The sequence below is a fragment of the Scleropages formosus genome, chromosome 22, assembly GCF_900964775.1.
Source record: "Scleropages formosus chromosome 22, fSclFor1.1, whole genome shotgun sequence".
Classification (NCBI taxonomy): Eukaryota; Metazoa; Chordata; class Actinopteri; order Osteoglossiformes; family Osteoglossidae; genus Scleropages; species Scleropages formosus.
In genome coordinates this window covers 10,112,527-10,133,289 of record NC_041827.1, presented here as the reverse complement: position 1 = coordinate 10,133,289, position 20,763 = coordinate 10,112,527, and the positions used below count along the sequence as shown (strand labels likewise).

Here is a 20,763-nt window from a genome sequence, read left to right as displayed (position 1 = left end):
GGTGACTGGACACCCCCGGGGTGCTGCGTGCTGCGTGACGTCGAAAGCGGGACCGCCGCTGTCCGACGGCTGGCGAGTCGGTATATAGAGCGGTGCGCGACTCGGCCTGGACCAGTGCGCGAGTGGGGCGTGAAGTTTGCGCGTGTGGTGTGTGAGAGACTCGAGAGGCGCTCAATATGCCGCCGCCCGGCTTGTCCCGTAGGGAGCAACTGCAGGCGCGAATCAAGGAGCTCATCGAGTCCAGCGGCGTCTTGGTGTTCAGCAAGAGCTACTGTCCGTACTGCGTGACGGTGAGACACACACACACACACACACACACACACACACACACTCTCTAGTCTCTCTAGACTACTGGTTAGACCTGCTCCGCCCTAGTTTAGACTACAGTTTGAATCTCACCTCAGCTGGTAGCTCAGTAGCAAATGTCACAAACCAAGGAGGTGGCGTGAAACTATGGTCATAAGGCTGCTTCAGCAAGTTTAAAAAAAAAGAAATACAGTATTTAATGCAATCTTAAAATAAAGTAGTATTACTACTCTAAACTAGACTAAGTACTACTTATGTCATTATTAGGTACAGTACTCTTACAGTCCTGTAAGTTAGTGTTGTTGGACTGCTCTGACATCATTACTAGATGTACCAGTCAGTGATGTTAGAAAGATTAGATATTTATTATTGTAGTGTAATGTAACACATTCCTAAGGCTAGAGCATATTTGCATGATTTATTCCTGTAGCTGAAGGAAAACAAAGGTGTTACTTATTTACCTATTATAGTGCAGCTGGGTAATTTACTGGAGCAACAGGGTGAGTTGTACTTGGAATACATGGATTTTTAACAGTTCATTCATTGTTGTGAAGACAACTCATCTCATGATGGGTATATTGACAAGTCAGGAACATGTTACACACTTTGTGGTATCTGTCAACTTTTAGAAATTGTTTGTGGTGATGCTGCTGCAAAGGCAGTGTCTCCTTCTTCCGGAGATGCCCTGTAATAATGCGCTGTTCTTTCGTGTCCTTAAGTCAATCCGTAGACCAAATCTTACCTGCTTTGCAGTGCCGCTGGACAGGACGGTCTCAGCGTTGGAAACAACGCTTGAGTATTAAAGGAATGTAATGGGTGTGCAAACTTCTTGGTTTTTCATTGCTTCTCAGGTCAAGGATCTGTTCCAAGAACTGAACGTGAAGTGCAATGTGGTGGAGCTGGACTTGATGGGTGAGTGTGTAGTGCATCGCCTTCTGTCATTTGTTTGATTGAGCTTCTCTACAAACGTTTCTTTTCTAAGGCAGAAATTTCTGCATTGAGTTTATTAAGGACACACAAGGCTGCAAGTTCAGACCCCGGGAGGCGTTCAACACTACCTACTTAACCTTATTTGTTTAACTAAAATATGGAGCTGTAATTGCAGGCTTTATAATTTGTTCATTGGTAAGTTATAAATTGCAACAATTACTCCTGAGAAGTGGATTGTTGGAGTGTTGGAATGTGGCAGTGAAAAAGCAGAAAGCAATGGTGTTCCAGCAAATGAGTTTCAAACCCCAGATCTGGGAAAGTTGTTGTGGGGTATGTTCTATCCTGGGAGGCATTTTCTGGGAAGAAAGTGTGCACACTATGGTTCATAAAGACTAATTTAAGAAAATGAAAGTCTCCACTCTTATCTAATGTACTGAAGGACATGGAATTTGGCAAGAGCTGAATGGCTCAGCTTTGATTTCCACTTGTGCATCAGTTTGACAACCAGCAGTCCAGAAATAGCTGTATCATCTATTGTGTTGTCCTAATCTGTTAGGCCAAAACCGAGGTTACACACCTTACACCATCTCACTATGCTAGTATGCGTAATAGGCAATTCGTATTACTCTTGTCTGGTTACATGAAAGTCAGATTACAGTGCTTTAAATGAAGTCACTGAAACAGATGGGTATATATGGTGTAGTTCTGTGTATTTTTAAAAAAAAAAAAAAAAAAAACTGCCAACAAGAGTAGCAGTTGGAAGATAAGCCTCAACTCCAGATGGCTGTAGAGAATACTGCTGTGGACTGGTTTGAACATTTCACATTGCTTTTGTCACACTGCATGATCTACCACGGTTTAAGATGATTGCTTATAAACCAGGAGGCTTTTCAGATTTTGCTGTGTCATTTCCCCCTCTCTATCAAAGCAGCAGTGTTCTCTCAGTCTGCTGGGGGAGATGGGGATGGGCTGAAGAAACAGCAGGCCAGAGGTGGATTTGCACTTGTAGGAGGATGTTGGTGAGAGGTGAATGCCTCAGTTGGCTACAGGAATTTGCTAGCTGACTGCTCATGAGAAGATGCAGCATCATTTTGTCTCCCGATCTTGTCAAGTTGTGTAGAAACACTAATTATCTCATTAGAATAGACCTCTCATTTTAATAACACCCTTTGCCACCCCCAGCCCATTATGTCTTTCATGATACTGTTACATCAGTTTACTACTGTACTGATTGTTGTCTTTTGTCCCTTTTTGCAGTGTACACCCACAAAACCCAATAAGTTTTTCTGAAATTTGTGCCTTGACAGCATTCCACATTTCCACATCTCTGCCTTGCTACTTTATTGCTGTGACACTGTTGCTAAGTACATTTACAAAAATATCCAATGTTGATGCTGGTCCTTGTAACTTGGTGCTCCAGATTTCTGAAATAGTGCAGAGACATGTTTCAGGCAAATTGATTCATCTAAATTGCCCATGGTTTGTTTGAGTGACTGTGTGTATGATGGATAGGTGTACACTTACTCGCACCATATGCTTCCAGGATAACTTCTGGACCATGGTGACCCTGCAATGGATAAGCAGTCATCAATAAGGAATAGTTGGGGGGGGGGGGGGACTGACATTGATATTGTCATCATGGGGTTCAAGGCATTGATTGGGTCAGAATATGTATTCAAGAATGTAGAGATTACAGTGAATATAAAAATACACTGCTGCCTTCAGAAAACTGGTCGTGAAAAATTTGAAAGTGCTGAGTCTACACAGAATGTTTGTATTGCTCTTGTTCAAAAGTGCACAATAATACTTTTTGGGTTTTATCATTTGAGGAAAGTGAGCTGGTTATCAAAAAGTTGATGCTGGTTTTGTTAATGTATGGATTTTCTCTAGAGGATGGCCCAGAATACCAAGAAGTACTGCTTGAAATGACGGGTCAGAGGACTGTCCCAAATGTCTTTGTCAACAAGACCCATGTTGGAGGCTGTGATAAAACAATGCAGGTACAGCTCAGACTTTAAATCTCCACTGCCTCTCTCCAGCACTTGTCTAGCAAAATATTTGTCTTAGAAAATGTTTCTGCTGATCTGCTTTGCTCTTAAAGACCCAAAAACCTTTTTTATTTTAAATATATCTTTTAAAGGCATTTTAATTTCTGTATCAGGAAATTGTGTATCACTAAATCGCAAGCCTTATAGTGATGGAAAGATAAGTAATGTGCTGTACACAAAGTTGTGCTGTGGTTTTTATTTCACTTGCAAATTGAAAATGCATTAACTTGCACACATGATGGTTATGAAAGCAGAGCTCCCAGGTAAAGCATAGTACACTGTCATGTCATTATATTTGTTAATGATGCCTCTAATGGGGAAAAATAGGCTGTTCGGTTTGTCAGAGCTACAACACAAAGTAATTTTTGCATTGAGAACCTTTCTGCACTGTTGGATTTTAGGATGTTGAACACACACAATGGCTACATCCATTTGTCCCAAGCGGCGTCGCAGCGAGCCAGAGCCATGTTCTCAGTGACTTCTGTTTAAATATAATATACTGCATGAATTCAGGTGTACTGAATGATTTTGTTTTAACTCTGTTACTAGTTTTGTAACCTCTGTTCTGTTCTCTTGGATTCTACAGGCTCACAGTGATGGCCTTCTGCAGAAGCTGTTGACTGGAGATAAGGAGGACTATGAGTATGACCTTATTGTGATTGGAGGTGGTTCAGGGGGACTGGCCTGTTCCAAGGTGAGGGGAAACCTGAGTTTATCTTCTGTTGTATAGTACAGTGAGAGTGTCCCACTCTTCTGGCTACTGGATAACATTTCAGATGGCAGCAGAACAGCCTACAGTTTTATCTGTGGGGCAGCTACAGAACAGTTCAATGATTCTCCAACTAGTGGCCTTCACAACCATTGTGGTGCCTGCTGACCTTCCAGTGTTCTTTAAATAAGTGTATTGCAAACTGAGAAAATGTTTCTTTTCAATAGGAAGCAGCAGCACTGGGCAAAAAGGCAATGGTCCTGGATTATGTGGTCCCCACACCAAAGGGAACCACCTGGGGTAAGGGGTGTATGCCACACTTGAACTGTCGTCTCATCTGCTGTACTTTTTTCCCCTCCCCCAAACAACATTGGTCCTTAACAGATATCTAAAGCTGCATGTTTCATCCATGTTTCATCCAGGTCTAGGAGGCACATGTGTCAATGTGGGCTGCATCCCCAAGAAGCTCATGCACCAGACAGCCCTGTTGGGCACTGCACTGCAGGATTCTCGCAAGTTCGGCTGGGAGTTTGACGAGACGGGTGTGTGAAATGCAGAGATTACAGAAACAAAAAGTAGCCTTCAGTAAGGGCTTGCAAGCCAACAATAACTTTTTTTTTTATTTTTTTTAAATGCACCTTTAAAAGCAGTACCTGGAAATGGGCATCCCCCATTTCCTGTGCTACAGTCACAATGAAACATGCCCTTAATTCATAGCTATTATTCTAACTAAAGCTATTAGTTTAGTAAGATTACTGGTATGGTAACCAGCATGACACATTTGGGGAAGCAAACTGAAAATTGTATTCAAATTGTTTTTGGGGATTTATTAATTGTCAGTAATAACAAATTTATCTTTGTCTTAACCTACCTCGGGTATCCTTAAAGTAATTGCACTACTTCTGGTTAACTTGCCGGTTAGTTTTTTGATTGTTTTGATCCCTGTAGTGAAACACAACTGGGACACAATGAAGACGGCTGTGAACAACTACATTGCCTCCCTCAACTGGGGCTACAGGGTTCAGCTACGGGACAAGAACGTCACCTACATGAACTCATACGCAGAGTTTGTTGAGCCTCATAAAATCAAGGTGACAAGCGCAAACCTTTTTTGCAGAAGTGCTGTTAAATGTAATTACTGAGTAAAACAGGCTGTTGCCATCTCCTTTTGTAAGAGCTCACTTCAGCAGTCTTCTGGAGGTTTGACCCTGAAAGCTCTCTTGATCACAAGTATCGTCCCAGGTACTGGAATGTTAACGAAGCATTAAGTTTAATTTAGTCCTTGCCTCTGTACTGCTCTGCATGTGGGGAAGCGTTAGAGTGAACTTACAACTGTAATTAATACCATTTTCAAGTTTGTTAAACGCATGCTGGTGTGTGACCCCCCCCCCCCCCCCAAACGATAATGTGGCTTTTCCTGTTCTTTTGGGTGAATGTGTCTTTGAAGGCAACAAACAAGCGAGGCAAGGAGACCTTCCACACAGCTGCTAAGTTTGTGTTGGCAACTGGAGAACGTCCACGTTACTTAGGCATCCCAGGAGAAAAGGAGTGCTGCATCACCAGGTGAGCCCCAAAATTTTTCATTTGTTGTTATAGTGGTGGTTAAAAAAAAAAAAAAAAAAAACTTTGTCTCATCTTAAGCTACAAGAGCTTTTTAAGTCTGTTAAATTTTACTGTGTCATCTGTAGTGTTAGCATGTGAACTACAAGGCTGGAATAGAAGCAGCTGAATGATTCTGTAACATTACACGAGTATAGATGTCAGGCTGACTCTTTGCTCTGTTTTACTGTATCATAATGAATTACTCATGCTGTTCCTGTCCACTGAAATGGTTAGATAAGGATGTTTTGCTGCTGAGTTTCTGCTCACATCTAACCTAAAAAAAAACATAGGATGTGGAAGTAATGATTAAACTTTCAATGATGTTCCTTCACATGAAGGTGAAATGTTTTGAATGCATTCATTTTCTAATGAAGTGCCACAGCTCACCTCTCATTGTTATGACCTACAGCGATGATCTGTTCTCCTTGCCCTACTGCCCTGGTAAGACACTGGTAGTGGGGGCATCCTATGTGGCCCTGGAGTGTGGGGGCTTCCTGGCAGGTCTTGGCTTAGATGTTACCATCATGGTGCGATCCATCCTGTTGCGCGGCTTTGACCAGGACATGGCCAACCGTGCTGGTGCCCACATGGAGGAACATGGGGTCAAATTCATACGACGGTTTGTCCCCACCAAGGTAAGCAGGCATCTCACTTGTGAAATGTCAGTATTACTGTTGGAAGCCAATGCAGGAAAAACTACAGAAGCGTGTCTTATCTCAACTGAATTTCAGCTACTTTAGGGCTTTACAGATAAGTATTCTGTACGTATCTGTTAATCCTACTTGGTCATCTCAAGGCTGCCTGAAATATGAGCAGTATGTCCCTCGTGACTGAAGATTTAGTTTAAGAGCCTAACTCCTCCTTGTGTATCTTCGTATACATGGGGGGATGCTTTTTTTAACAGTTCTGTTTGCTGTGTATATTTTTGACTTAGCCCAGTGTTCCCTGTTGCTGAGTCTTTCCATCTGCCACCATGACTTTTTTGGTCTGGTTTTACCAGGTGGAGGAACTAGAGAAGGGTGAACCAGGAAGGCTAAAGGTAACAGCTAAGTCCACTGAGACAGACGAGGTTATTGAGGGAGAGTACAACACAGTGCGTACCTTTCAACTTTTTATGTCATCTTCTCAGACTTAAGTTTTTGTTAACTGAACTTTATAATTTGTAGCATTAGCAGAAAATCTACTAAAATGTAGAATATTTACATTATAATTACATTTATAATTTTGTTCTAAAAATACATTTTCCAGTTCTTGTACAATACAAAAATTGGCTCAAGGTGAGAAATGGGAGCAATAGCTGAATCATTGGTCTCTTGATTCCACAGGTCTTGATAGCAGTGGGTCGGAATGCCTGCACAAGCAAAATCGGCTTAGATAAAGCTGGGGTCAAAGTCAATGAGAAGTATGTCCTCTCCTATTGTTCCTCTGTGGTGGCAGTGTAGGAGCTATTGTAAGCGCTAACTGTTCCTTTAAAAGCATCTCAGCAATCATCATGATTCAGCAAGTCTGAGGCAAATGCACAGGGGTGGTGAGCTCAAGAGGAAGAGGACAGCTTGATCACTTATGAGAGGCTGCTGCAGTTGCAGTATTTAGTGTTGCAATAGTACAGCTCTATTAATGGAGAGTGTACAAGACTTACTGTTGGTGACTAGCAGGAAATGCAAATGCTGCACAGGTTTCCCTCCATTTATGCGTCTCCGTTCTGTGTCTTGTGCTGTTTGTACAAAGCCAGCACTTGTAATACTGCCATTTCTGGTAATACAAAGGGACCCACCCTGAGACAGCGACACAGTATAACTGGGGATAAAAAAAGAAAGGAGATTCCAGCTCCTGTCTCAAACCGTGAGCAGAATGGCCCATTTGAACACCCTGTTCTAACATTTATATAAGGAATGGTAAGATCCCGGTCAACGATGAAGAACAGACCAATGTTCCACACATCTACGCCATTGGGGACATTCTAGAGGGCAAGTTGGAGCTAACTCCTGTTGCTATCCAGGCCGGGAAGCTGCTGGCCCGCCGACTCTTTGGAGGTTCCTCGGTTAAGGTATGTTGAGTATTGGTTGACATTGGTATACTCTGCTGGTGCACAAGCTGGACAGATGACTAACATTCACCCTATTCATGTACAGTGTGACTATGTGAACGTTCCCACCACGGTGTTTACACCACTGGAGTATGGCTCTTGCGGACTCTCGGAAGAGAAGGCTACTGAGCTCTACGGGCAGGACAACATTGAGGTAGTGAACTTGTGCTACCAATGACTTTTTTTTTTTTTTTTTTTTTGTTTCGTTTACACTGACATTTAATTTCTTCTGTTTATATAATGTTTTATGTGTAGGTCTTTCACACCCTGTTCTGGCCGCTGGAGTTCACTGTTCCAAACAGGGACAATAACAAGTGCTATGCTAAGATCATCTGCAATAAGCTGGACAGTGTAAGAAGTCATTTGATCCTTGCCACTCCCAGCCTGACTGTATCTTTTTGCTTTTGTCTATTTGCTTAAAGCACAATGACTGTCCCTTTTACTGCAGGACCGAGTGGTGGGCTTCCACTATCTGGGCCCCAATGCAGGGGAAGTGACCCAGGGTTTTGGAGCAGCCATTAAGTGTGGTCTGACAAAGGAACAGTTGGACAGCACTATCGGTATCCACCCCACATGCGCAGAGGTAAATGAGGCCTGTATCACAATCTTGTCTGATGTGACTCAAGACTAAATATGCAATAAGAATTGGAGTCTTACATTAAGGTGTTACATTTTACTGTTTGTGCTGGATAGATAAAATTGCTAACTTGCTTATAGTGCTGAAGTGTCAAGTGCACTGCACTTGATTATCTTGCTTTAAACCTGAACTGAGTTTTTACTTTGTTATACCAGTCCTTTATTATATATTCCATATGATTTGTGTTATCCTTTTCTGGCTTTTAATTTGTCCATGTCATCTGAAGTGTTCCTTTTCCTACACATTATACTTGGATTTGACCTGACAGATGTCTTTCTGTTCTTTTGACAGATCTTTACTACCATGCATGTGACAAAGCAATCTGGAGAAGATGTCACACAGGCTGGCTGCTGAGGTTAAACCCTGCTGGTTTAACAGGCTGTCCTCCTTCCTACATTTCGCTGCTTTTCCTCTTCTCTGCCAGTACATCAAGGTGGGCCCTTTAACGTTTGACTCTTAACGCTGCTTCTCAGGTTAAATCAACAAATCTGCAGTATCACAGGATACACGAAAGGTAGAACAAATGTCAAAATCCCGATGGCTAAACATGCCTATGGCCTAGCGGCAGTGAGAACTGAGGAGATGCTTCCAGAACAGCCTGTTAAACAGCGGGGTTACTCGGCTCCTTTTGAAACACCCTGTCTCACTCGGAGAGACTGTCCCAGTGCTGTGTGACGTCTTGGCCCTTAACCCAGCCACTGCGGTGGGCCTGGACTGATGTTTTCTGAGCAGAGACGGGTCAGCCTCGACATCCAAGTCCCTTACTTCCCGCTTGTGACAGACCGAGCTGCGAGTGCACAAGCAGAATACAACTGAATATTATGATTGTGGTGTGGTTTTGCAGCCCCTGCCCTCGAGGCGTGAAAGAATGCTGTTTGAGATTTGTGTATTCAATGGACTGTTAATCTTGTACAATGTCTTTCTTGTCAATATTTCGACATGCACACAATTATTCAAAGCATTCCTCCTCGTACTTCCTGGGAAGTATGAAGTGTCCTTTCGGTTTGCTTTCCAGCCATTTCAGTCTGGCACCACTTGATTCTTCTGTATTGGAGTGGCAATAAGGTCAGAAATGGCTTCTGCTATGAGGGTCCGTACAGGGAACATGTCACGTGTCAAAGTTGTTGATTTAAAACTGTCAGACTTATTTAGTTTATACTTCTGAACTGTCAAGTTAACAGCATGGCAGTTCTCAAAGATGTTGCTCTGAAATGGATGTTTAATTTGTGCTTATTTGTATTCATGTTTTATGTGCTGTTTATTTACATATGTGTATGTTAATTATGTAATCTTCTAGCAATCTGGATTTTGAAGTGTTTGTAGGGAAATTTGCACTGTATTTTAGGAATGAAGGATGCCACAGACAAATAGTTGGCATCATTCTGTATAGAGGGTTTTAAGGAAATAAAGAATGTACATGCCATTTTCCAATGCATTTCTGCTATTTGGAAACATTGGTTGGTCTGGCTGTATACCTGGGTGCATCAGTGAAGTAACCTGGAGTCTTGGGCTGTTTCTGGATCTTTCATCATGAGACCCACGGCTCACCTCTCCCGATACTACAGTCTTTAGGTTCCTTCTCTGTAGCCTCAGTAACGGCTTTTATAGCCATCTTCCTCTGGCTGCAATACCCAACAACCATACTGCTGTCTCTATACAGTGACCTTCCTGCAAAGGTTCTTCAACCTACTTCAAAAACAGGTGGACTCGGAGTACCTCCAAGACTAAAGTGGAAGGCATACCTTTCCTCAGCACCAGAAACTTAGACTTTTCTGTCTTGCCTCATCCTAGCTCATACAATTAGCCCTTCAAGCCCCTGTTACATTCACCTGTGTACTGAGGCTGGACACTTATCTGTAAAGTCTGACCTGAAGTCTCTCCAAATTATGTTGCTCAGGATGTGGTACGACACTGTCACCTTCACTAGTTTGTGACATATGGAGCCATCTGCATTTGTCAGCTCTAATCACAGCCCTGGGTAAATCTCCCTTGTCTTGAGGTGCCTCTCTAATCAATGAGACTTTTTTTTTTTTTTTTTTTTTTTTTGGGGGGGGGGGGGGGGGGTCTGGTTAGGAAATTTTGTTTAAACTTTCTTGCTTGGTTTATTTGGTGTGATGTAGATCTTTTTCCTCCCCACCCTAAGCTGCATTATAACATGTTAGTGATACTGCACACACACATGCAATAACCTTGCCAGCTTTTCAAACATGAATGTTGTGGAAATGGGTTTTGTCTGCAGGTTACCAGTCCTCTTTCTTAGTGGAGATGTCGTATGATGCCCTTTTTGTTTGTTTCATGGTACATGAAGGTGTGTGTGTGTGTGTGTGTGTGTGTGTGTGTGTGTGTGTGTGTGGCAGATGGACTCCTCTACACGAAGTGTCAGTGGGGGAAACTCGCTTGTTTCTGGCTACTTTTTACACATCAAACCCAAACGTTAAGCTCCCTCTGCAACTGCTGTATGCAGTTCATTTGCTGGTAGGTTACAGAATATTGGTTTGTGTTTTCCCCCCCCCCCCCCACCTATTTTCAGCACTTCACTGAGCACCTTTGGTCACCTCCTGGGTGGTCTTGCCATCATTTTAAAGAAACCCCAGGAGGCAGCACACTCACCCTTCTCCAAAATATGTGGTGAGACAATATGGGTACATGTGTCTTTATAAATTTCATAGCTCTAATATAGTTCTTAAGGCTTTTTTTTTTTTAATATAAAAAGAACCCTTAAAGCTGATTTTTACTGTATGTTCACACTTTCTCTATAATGTACATTCTATTTCACGGATATAACTTGTTGGTGCGAAAGGCTGCAGTAAATAACAAATTCCTGATTTCCTGTTGATAAAAGGCTTCATGCGAAATGTACCAGGAAAGTCGGTAAATGGCAAGGTTCCCCGCACCCCTCCGCTTTTGAGATGGTGAGCAAGGCCTCTCAGTGCTGCAAAGCAACTTCAGGGTCTGCATCATGGTACCATATACTCAGTTTGAGCAGTTATTATAGAAACTGATTTTATTTTAAAAAGAGAACACTCAAGGTGTAGCTGGAAAGACCAGAAGGTGAAATCACTGAAAATGACCTCCTGTAGTTACGCTATACTGTTTTCACTCCCACCTTATGAAGGAAAACAGACTGTGCAAAAGAGAGGAAACAAAGACAAATGTGTGACACCTGACAAATGCAGTCTGGAAGGAGGCCTCTCTCTATCTTTAGACAGTTTTCATGTGTTTGTGTAACTGGTGTCCAAAGTGGCTTGCTGAGGGATGCTCCTACTGCCTGTGCAGGGCAGGTGTGTGAGTTGGGTCACGTCCTCCTCGTTGCTCTCCGTTCCGCTTTGGGCGCAAGCCTCACCTTGCCACCTGTCCTCTTCCAGATGATGCAGCACATCAAAGGAGAGGGCTCCGTTTTGTTTACTTTGGAGCAGCGCTTTGCATCTGCATTGCTGCTTTGTATGGAGCGGCCAGGTTGCTATGGCAACGCTGGAGCACGCCGTATAAATGTGATGATTATAAGGGAATCTGCATTTTTAAGCAATTACCTGAAATGTACATGCAAATAGCAGTGCATTACTGCAGCTGCGGTGAAACAATTTGATGGAAAGTGAGCATTTGTTTATAGCACATCTTATGTAAGCACTTTTAGTTTTGTAGGAGCTTAGTGTTGGAACTGAAAAACCACACCAGAATTCTACCGCTTACTGAAGTATTTACTCGAGGGCTGGTAGAGTAAGTGCCGAGTCGAAGCCACCCCCTAGCGACCACTCGCGTGGTTTTCATGGCAAGTCAAGGGAGGAAACAGAGGTGGGTTGCCAGGTCCTTCCTCTGCAAGGGAGGGGTGACAAACACAGGGAGAAAGACAGGGCCACTGGACCCCAAGTAGGACTCGAACCCCAGACCTGCCACACAGCAAGGCACCACCCAAACCCACCGCGCCCCCCTGGGAGAGGGGGTACCGTGATGAAATTCCTGAGTCCTCAATTCTGCCCCTAAACAACATACGCTACACAGGTTGAATTTACTGCACTAATTACGAACATCAGGTACGCTCACCCCACGTGAAGCTCGTATACATCAGATGTACCTACCCCACATACTGTGCTCAATCTCATAATGAGGTAAAACCTTTACTGGTCTGGGGTTCCAGTCCAAGCCTACATTCCATAATCTGGTGTTGAACATGATTTGCTTAAAAAAATTTTATTGGATCTTTGGAAACCAGTGCCTCATGCAAACCCACCACCCATTGTGCCACAATTGAACCCACATCCAAACTGTCCTTTCAGCTCTTGAGGCATCTGCACAAATAAACAAAATGCAGCTTATGCACGTACTACTGGACATTTTGCACATATCTTGTCACACTGGGTACATCTAAAAAGACCCAATTTTATGAATTTCGGTTCGCGCTCGGTGCCATGGACCGATCGATCCAGGGGATTATTATCAGATTCTCAGCTGCTGTTTAGACATCACCAGTCACAACATGCTCTCCATTTGTCCCTTCTCCTTGCTTTTCTCCTCTACACAGGGCCTTCCTATCTGACGAGATCATCTTCCCATCTCCTTGAAGGTTGTCGAAGTGGTCGTTTTCCTTCACTTGGGTACCGCTCAACTAGGAGCACGGTCTGTCGGTTATCCGCGATCCGCACTATGCGTCCTGCCCATCTCATCTTGTTCCGCCTGTATTCTCCCACAACATCCTTTACTCGGCTGCTTTCCCTCAGCACTTCGTTGGTTACACGGTCTAGGTGTGTCACGCCAACAATTTTGCGTTCCATCTCTTTCGGCAACCGACAACTTTTGCTCCTCCTTTTTTCATTAACCCATGTTTCGCTGCCGTACAGCATGGCTGGTAGGACTGTGGACTTAGAGGTTTGCACGCGCTGCCTTGTCAACACCTGCTGTGAGAACTTCTTTGGAGTTGAATGCGCACCTCTGATCCTGCCTCTAATTCTCCTTCCGAGTTCGCCTCCCAATTCTTGGCGCATATTCACTTCCTGTCCCAGATAGACATAGCGGTCCACCTCCGATCTCTTCTCCAGCGACCGTTATTCACAACTTTAAGGTGTTCAATCACATGTGCTTCATTTTGCAGAGGTTCGGCTTCAACCCTACCTCTCTACTTTTCTTATCCAGCTCACATAACATCTTATGCAGCTGTCTGGGACTTTGAGCGATCAGCACGATGTCGTCTGCAAATTGGAGATGATTTAGTTGTTCTCCGTTGATCTCGATGCGACCCCGGAGCCTCGCCCTGCCGGTAACCATCTGAGGCAGGCAGTGGATAGGTTGGCAGAGATGGTATCACCCCGTTTTACTCCTTTTTGTGCGTGACCGTGGATTAGGGTATCAAGCAGAGTTATAGCCATTGTGCGTCTCGCATTCGCCTCTTGCAGTAGTTGAATGTACTGCTCATCGATTCCCGTGTTTTGCTGAGGCTTTTCTTGATGCGCAGAGACAGTATCCCGTCGCATGATGATCTTATCTGGCAAGATGTTACCCTCGACGATCAGTCCTTGCTTATAATGAACCCAAAACCGCCGCCAGTTTGCGGTCCCTCTCCTTTTCCTTTCCAAGGGCCGCAGATGTGCCGTCTTTCCGCATCGCACGCCAGTCCTTTTTCCATCTTGTTTACAGACACCGAGGAAATCGCACTTGATTGGCTTCATTTCCTCCGAGAGACAATTCACCATTTCCTCCCTCGCCAACGTCCTACAGCTGAATGAATGTAAATGCAAATGAATACTTGTATGTGCACGCAGTGAGGGTTGTCAGTTTCCGTGGCAGCCTGGTTTTTTTCTTTTTTTTTTCTTTTTTCTTTTTAGCAGCCCCTCATCGCCCGGTATCCGGCCCGCCGCTGTGGAACGGCCTGGTTGCCGTGCGGGGAACTGGGGCCCATTTTAGCGTGTTGTTGCTACATACGCTGCTGTCTGGGCGGGCAGTTGCGTGTATCTCCTCAAACTTAGCTGACCTCCATCTTCGGTGAGTGAGCAAATGTTTCCTCGGTAGAGAAAGCACATCTCCTCCCCGGGATGGTAGGTCGGCACCTTTCGTGGCTCAGTTAGACCCGCTACCACAGCCGCCAGACGGCCGTCGTCGCCACCGCACCACGGTGAGGCGATGAGGTAGGGTTTTGCAGCGGCTGATATATCAGTGAAACGCGCTCTGTATGCTAATTCCTTCCCTGAGTGCGTATGCACGTTTAATTTCAAATTTAAACTCAGTTTCTCAGGTTTCCAGGAGCTCCGTCAGGCTCCTTTTCGGAATCCTGAACGATCTGCAGGAAGAGCTAACGGGAAGGTCAGAGCACTCGGGTCCAGACCTAGGATTTCTAGTGCCCCCAGGCAAGAACTCGCCCAACACTCCTTCCACATTAATATAAGTACACACACGTTTTTTCTTCCCCTTCCACATATACATACACACAAATTAAGCAGGGAAAATTAAACGAGTTTCTACGTCTTTCTTTGTGTGTGTGTGTGTGTGTGTGTGTAAATATGATTACGGGCAGAACTGAAATCCATACTTTAATGAGCGGGAGACTGAAAACAAAACGGACTTTCAAGAGCGAAGCCTCGGAAAATACGCACAGCACACCGTTCACCGTAGAGGCAAGTCACCCGCAAACATGCAGGTTGCAAGGGGCGGCAGTGTGCCATACATTGCTACATAGTGCGTGATATAATAATAAGGTGACACATGAATCATTTGGTTTCCCAATAAAGCTGTTTATTGAGCAAAGTCTCGGCGGTTATTAAACGGGCCCTGGCGGAGCGGAACTTGCGTTCCGAGGAGGTGTCGTACCTCCCTCTACCAGCGTTGGCAGCTCTTCGGTCGTGGCCGCGCAGAAGAGGAAACGAGGGATCGCGCATATTTAGGCCCACGCCACGGTGTCCTCGTGTCTGGCAGGCGCCAGCCAAGCGAGTCCCGAGCGCAGCTCGGATTAGTCACACAAGCGAAGCCACGCGTCTTCGGTGTCCTGGTGTCCTGGGGACCGGGGAGCAGTTTCGGCGGAGCGCAGCGCGGAGCAGGGCCCCGCAGTTAATGAGTAATGGGAGCGAATGGGAGCGAACGGGACCTGCGAGGCTCTCGTGATGCGTCCGGCGCTCCCACTTGAGCTCTTTGAACCGCGAACCTCCCGGCGCGCTTTCCGCAACGCGAGTGTTCGCTGACAAGCAGCGGGTGTCCCGGTTTCACATCAGAAGACTTTTGTGGGAAGAAATAAAATACGGGGCATCGTTCGATAACATTGTTTCGGTGTCACTAGGGTAAACAAGAGCGCCGAGAGCCATAAGTGATTATAATGATGACGCTGCAATTAGAACAGCAGCTCACTACTCCGCATATACTCAGATTTTTTTTTTCTTTCCCCCCCCTTGACTCATTAAGAGTCATACTGCGTTCTAAGTATTTTCCAGAAGTTTCGGTAAGCTGTGTTACCACTGTGCTTCACAGTGGGAGTAATAGTTTAATCAAAAGCATGCGCTGCCACGTACCAAACTGTTGAAATCACACGGTTTGTGTACTGGACATGACTCACATGTCACAGGTCTATGTGGGGACTTGTTCAGAAACAATAGTCAGGAAAAGGGGAATGACTCAGTCCCTTTTACCGCAAGGGGAACCCTGTTTTTACTGTGCTCCGCGCTTCGCCCTGTGCATTACTGCCCCCTACTGGTACCAATTCAGACTGGCTGTATACATATATATATAAATTATGTAATTTATATATTTCAGAACCGCTTGTCCCATACGGGGTCACGGAGAACCGGAGCCTACCCGGTAACACAGGGCGTAAGGCCGGTGGGGGAGGGGACACACCCAGGACGGGACGCCAGTCCGTCGCAAGGCACCCCAAGCGGGACTCGAACCCCAGACCCACCGGAGAGCAGGACTGTGGTTCAACCCACTGCGCCACTGCACCCCTGTTATACTTATATATTTCAAATATATAATTTATATATTTATATATATATATTTTACACACGTTTTACACCTTTTTTTATTTATTTTTTTTAAACTTCGCTCCAGTTACCTTGTTTAAGTTTATTTGGTGTTTATTCAAGGACCCCAGTAAATATAATTTAAAGTCTACAGTCATTGCTGCTTGGCTTAAAAACACAGAACGCATCACGGGCTCCAGCCTCATCCGCTGGGTTCATCATTCAGCTGCTTTTTACAGAAAGTTTACTCTGCTCATCGCCGGGCGGGGCATCTACCGCGTCTCGTGAGGCCAGAAAAGCAGGTAAACTGGGCATCTTGCCCCCCTTTTTTTAAAAAAAAAATCTTGATAGCCAGGCACAGAATTCATCTTCAGATTTATGGGCTTATTTTCTTGTCTTTTCGGACGCTTTCCTGCTCTTTCCTCGGAACAGCCTTCAGCGACGCGCACGCGTTTGTTCACATTAGTAGCATAAGATGAGCAGAAGTCGTTGCAGTTGCAAGTTGCAAGTCGTCCTGCAGGTGGCAGTATTGTGCGGTCATGATTCTGCACCCAAGTGAGGTTTCCGACTTTGTGGCCTGTTGAATGGAATATTGTGCTGTTAATACGGAGGGGGCGGGGGGGGGAGACAAAGGTTACGTTTCCTCGTGGAAAAGTTCAGCACAGCAGAATTAATGTTTCACAGTCGGAGGTACCGTTCCTGCTGACATTAAATTCCCAGTGGAATAAATGTTAAAAGAATTCCCAGGTGACTGGTACTTGTAGCTGCACACACACAGCTGTTTATTCTGAAGTTGTTCCAAGTCGTAATATCATAATACAATATATCATAATAATCTAAACTGAATTATGAAATGGTTCAGGACACCCGTTGAAAGGCTTATTCTGTTTTGCATTATTGATGCATGCTTAACTACCTTGAAGTTTTTACTTGTTGTCACTTCTTTGAAACTGGTAACGGTCTGGGAATTTTGTCTTGAATACAGAAAAAGTCAAAATGGCCAAGTGTCCAGTATGATGTACCAGACAAGCCAGGCTGTCAAAGTGTGTACGGTGGCACAGCAAGTAGCACTGCTGTCTCACAGAGCCTGGGTGGTGCGAGAGGATGTTCGATCCCCTCTCAGCCTGTATGGAGTTTGCATGTTCTCCCTATGTGTGTGTGGGTTTCCTCTGGGTGCTCTGGTTTCCTCCCACAATCTGAGGCCATGCTGTTCAGGTGGATACGTGACTAAGTCACCCATGGTGTGTGAGTGACACAGAGAGAGTGTGTTCCACTGATGTATGGATGAGTGACCCAGTGTAAGTAGTGTATCTAGCAGCGTAAATCACCATGGTAAATAAGGTGAGTGGGCTCATAATGCTACATAGAGTTCATGGGAAGTCGCCTTGGAGAAAAGCATCTGCTGAATGAAGTAGTGTAAACATATGCAGCAGATACGCTGAGAGCACAGGGTGTAGTGGTCTAGGGGGAGGCTCTCATTTCTGTGTCACTCGCTGTAGAAGGACTGACAAGGTGGCAACCTTCAAGTCAGCAAAGGAGGACAACTGCGAAAGAATGAGTGAAAAACACAGCTGCTGTAGCATGACCTTCAGCTGTAGTGTAAAATGTTATGGTTTTATGGACAGAAAAAATGTCCCAGTATTGTTATGAATATTATTATTACTGGTACTACTACTGCTACCATTTAATTTACCAGATGCCTTAACCTAAGTACGATGCAAAAAGATATTTACCTATTCAGCAGTAAAGCATTTTTAAAGCTATTATTACGGCATGTCGCTTGTTTCAGAATAACTAGTAGTTATAACTTTTTGATGTGAATTGCATATTTTTCTGCGCTGCAGACACTGCTCGGGAGGTTGAGAAGCAGCTGCGTGCCTCTCCCTGCGCATCTTTCGAATTTCCGCAGGTTTCAGCAAAGATATTTATGGGCAACGAACATCCACACGGGTCATTTGTCTTTTAGGTGGTTCTCGGCTTCTCTTTACTTGTTATACCATATTGCTAAAAAAAGAACTTAGCGGAATTGGAGATTTGTGACATTTTGATGAAACTAGAAAGTAATCCCGATGTTAAAAACGTAGACTATAATCAAATAAAATTATATGACTTTCCTCTCAAATTAAACTTTTGCTATAAGCCAGTGTCAGCGTGGAACCTTTAATCAGTTGCTTTCCGCTTTCAGCATTTTCTCTCGACCAGTGATGATTTATCCCGATTCCCGGTGCAAAGACCAGGACACCAGGTGAGATGGCTCATGTACTTCAAACATTAAGACATTTGCAAATTCATTCACAGTTTGGTTACATTAAATAACTGCTAATGTAAAACTTGGAGCATTTTGCACATTTTAACAGAATTGCTGTTCTGCATTCGCAAAGTATTCAACTGCCGGCCTTTTTTTTTTTTTTTCTGTGGATTTTTTGGCTTGTCCTTGCTTGTCATCCCATCCAGAGCATATTCTGTGTCACGCCCTATGTGTCCTGGATAGGCTCCAGACCACCGCAGCCCCGCAATGGGCAAGCAGCTATTGATAGTGGATGGGTGGATGAATGCATTTGCTTTCTCCAATTCTAGTCCTTTTCACTTGAGTGAATAAAAAGGATAGAAGAATGGAGATTGTTGCTTTGCTCTGACAAGCTCAGCAGTTTTAAATCTGCAGTTTGCATTTAAGTCACTGTAGGTTTATTTTACATGGTAATAGCTTCCATAACCATACAATACTGTACATCATAATCATGAACCACAGTTTAGGCAGAAAATATGAGACTATTCAGCCTATGCTGAAACTGTGGATATTCATGCAAAGTAGAAATTCCAAGGTTTCAAATAATACTTCATATACATTACATGCAACGTGAAATATTCAGGATATACACACACACACACACACACACACATTCTCAGAACCGCTTGTCCCATAACGGGGTCGCAGGGAACCGGAGCCTACCCGGTAACACAGGGCGTAAGGCCGGAGGGGGAGGGGACACACCCAGGACGGGACGCCAGTCCGTCGCAAGGCACCCCAAGCGGGACTCGAACCCCAGACCCACCAGAGAGCAGGACTGCGGTCCAACCCACTGCACCACCGCATCCCTATTCAGGATATGTGTTCATTTTAATGCACTTAAGTCCTAATTTGTTATTATTTATCTAGATGTCCTAATTCAAGGTGACATGCGGTGCACGAGAGAGGGGAAGAGATGGAAAAAGTTGAAGGTAAGACTTCTTCCACAGTCCCGTGAGAGAGTTTGCATCTACGGTCTCCTGTCTTGCGGAGCAGAGAGAAGAGATTTCATTTCCTGGGCCTCTTCTTCTCACACACAGCCCCTTCAGTGAGCTCACCCAGCCTGGACGTCCTTAGGTGGCCCTGGCGCAGAGCTTTGGGAGGGGCTGCAGAGGGTTGGAACAGACAGAGAAATGCACTCTCTGAAATACCTCCTGATAATTTACTGTGGTTTCACATAAGAAATTATTTTGTACACTCTTACAACAGAGAAATGCTATAAACCAAAAATGTTACATCCTCTGGAGCCATTTGCTTCTGCATCACTAATGCTGTTATATTCATGTAGATTTCATTTTAATTTGTTGCATTCAAGAAAAGGGCCCTTTGAGAAAACAGTAAATTCAGTAATAACACAAGCATATCTGGAGTCTGTTTTTGGTTACAGATTTTGTAATCATATAGTCTTTGAGCTTTAAAAAAAAAAACTAAAAAAAAATACTAACTAAATTCTCATAAAATCAAGTAAAATTGGAAAAAAATGTGTACTCGATAAGAAAAAAAATATAGTGTCATGCCCCACACTTTTACAAAAAGGAGCTAAGTGGAATATTAACAAAACCATATTTCTTATGCTAATATGTTTTTTATTTCTGGTTTGTGAAAATTAAATGTGCTTTTTTGTCTTTCTCCTTTTTTTCCCATAATGGCTGAAGGCAGGCAGAAGTACAGCATAAGAAAATTGATGTCACGAAAAAGGTTTGTTCATTAACTTAAGCGACTCCTTTGTAAAAAGTGATGCCCAGTGTTACATTTTGTATACTATGGTACTTAAAATTATTCACCCATTGCTTCTTTATAGAGTTCCTTCATGAATGCACTACAGCAGAAAAATGAATTCAAACCCAATACTTCCCAGTGGCAATGACCACTATGCTTCTTTACTCAATTACACAGCCAAGCAACATTTACTGGAGCAATTATGGTAAGCATATGCACGTTATTATTCCATCCATTCAGCAGAACTGACTAAACCTCCCTTTCCACAGCAGCAGTCTCCACCTCTTCCTGGGGGATATCTAAGTGTTCCCAGGCCAGACTGGAGATTAACCTTCTCAGCATGTCCTGAGGTTCTCCTCCCAGTTGGATCTGTCTGGTATATCTTCCCCAGATAGTGCCCAAGGGGCCTTCTAAATAATGCCCAAACCACCTAAGCTGGATCCTCCTGACCTGGAGGAGCAGTGACTCTACCCTGAGAGCATCTTTGACCACTGAACTGCTCATC

General features: G+C 44.1%; 1 protein-coding gene across 1 annotated transcript; it reads left to right on the top strand.

The window, feature by feature from the left end:
- The first annotated feature begins 47 nt into the window (after window positions 1-47).
- LOC108918591 (thioredoxin reductase 1, cytoplasmic-like) lies at window positions 48-9,741 on the top strand. The gene is made up of 16 exons (XM_018726036.2): window positions 48-290; window positions 1,158-1,218; window positions 3,127-3,236; window positions 3,871-3,978; window positions 4,221-4,293; window positions 4,416-4,535; window positions 4,942-5,084; window positions 5,441-5,556; window positions 6,005-6,230; window positions 6,596-6,688; window positions 6,921-6,997; window positions 7,486-7,642; window positions 7,728-7,835; window positions 7,937-8,032; window positions 8,130-8,264; window positions 8,610-9,741. The coding sequence occupies exons 1-16, from the start codon at window positions 177-179 to the stop codon at window positions 8,670-8,672; spliced, it is 1,800 nt and encodes a 599-aa protein (XP_018581552.1). The 5' UTR covers window positions 48-176; the 3' UTR covers window positions 8,673-9,741.
- Window positions 9,742-20,763: the final 11,022 nt, after the last annotated feature.

Coding starts and splice junctions, on each gene's coding strand:
- LOC108918591 (XM_018726036.2), top strand. CDS start 177: ATGCCGCCGCCCGGCTTGTCCCGTAGGGAGCAACTGCAGGCGCGAATC. Junction 6,689..6,920: donor TTGAGGGAGAGTACAACACA/GTGCGTACCTTT, acceptor TTGATTCCACAG/GTCTTGATAGCAGTGGGTCG. Junction 8,033..8,129: donor TCTGCAATAAGCTGGACAGT/GTAAGAAGTCAT, acceptor CTTTTACTGCAG/GACCGAGTGGTGGGCTTCCA.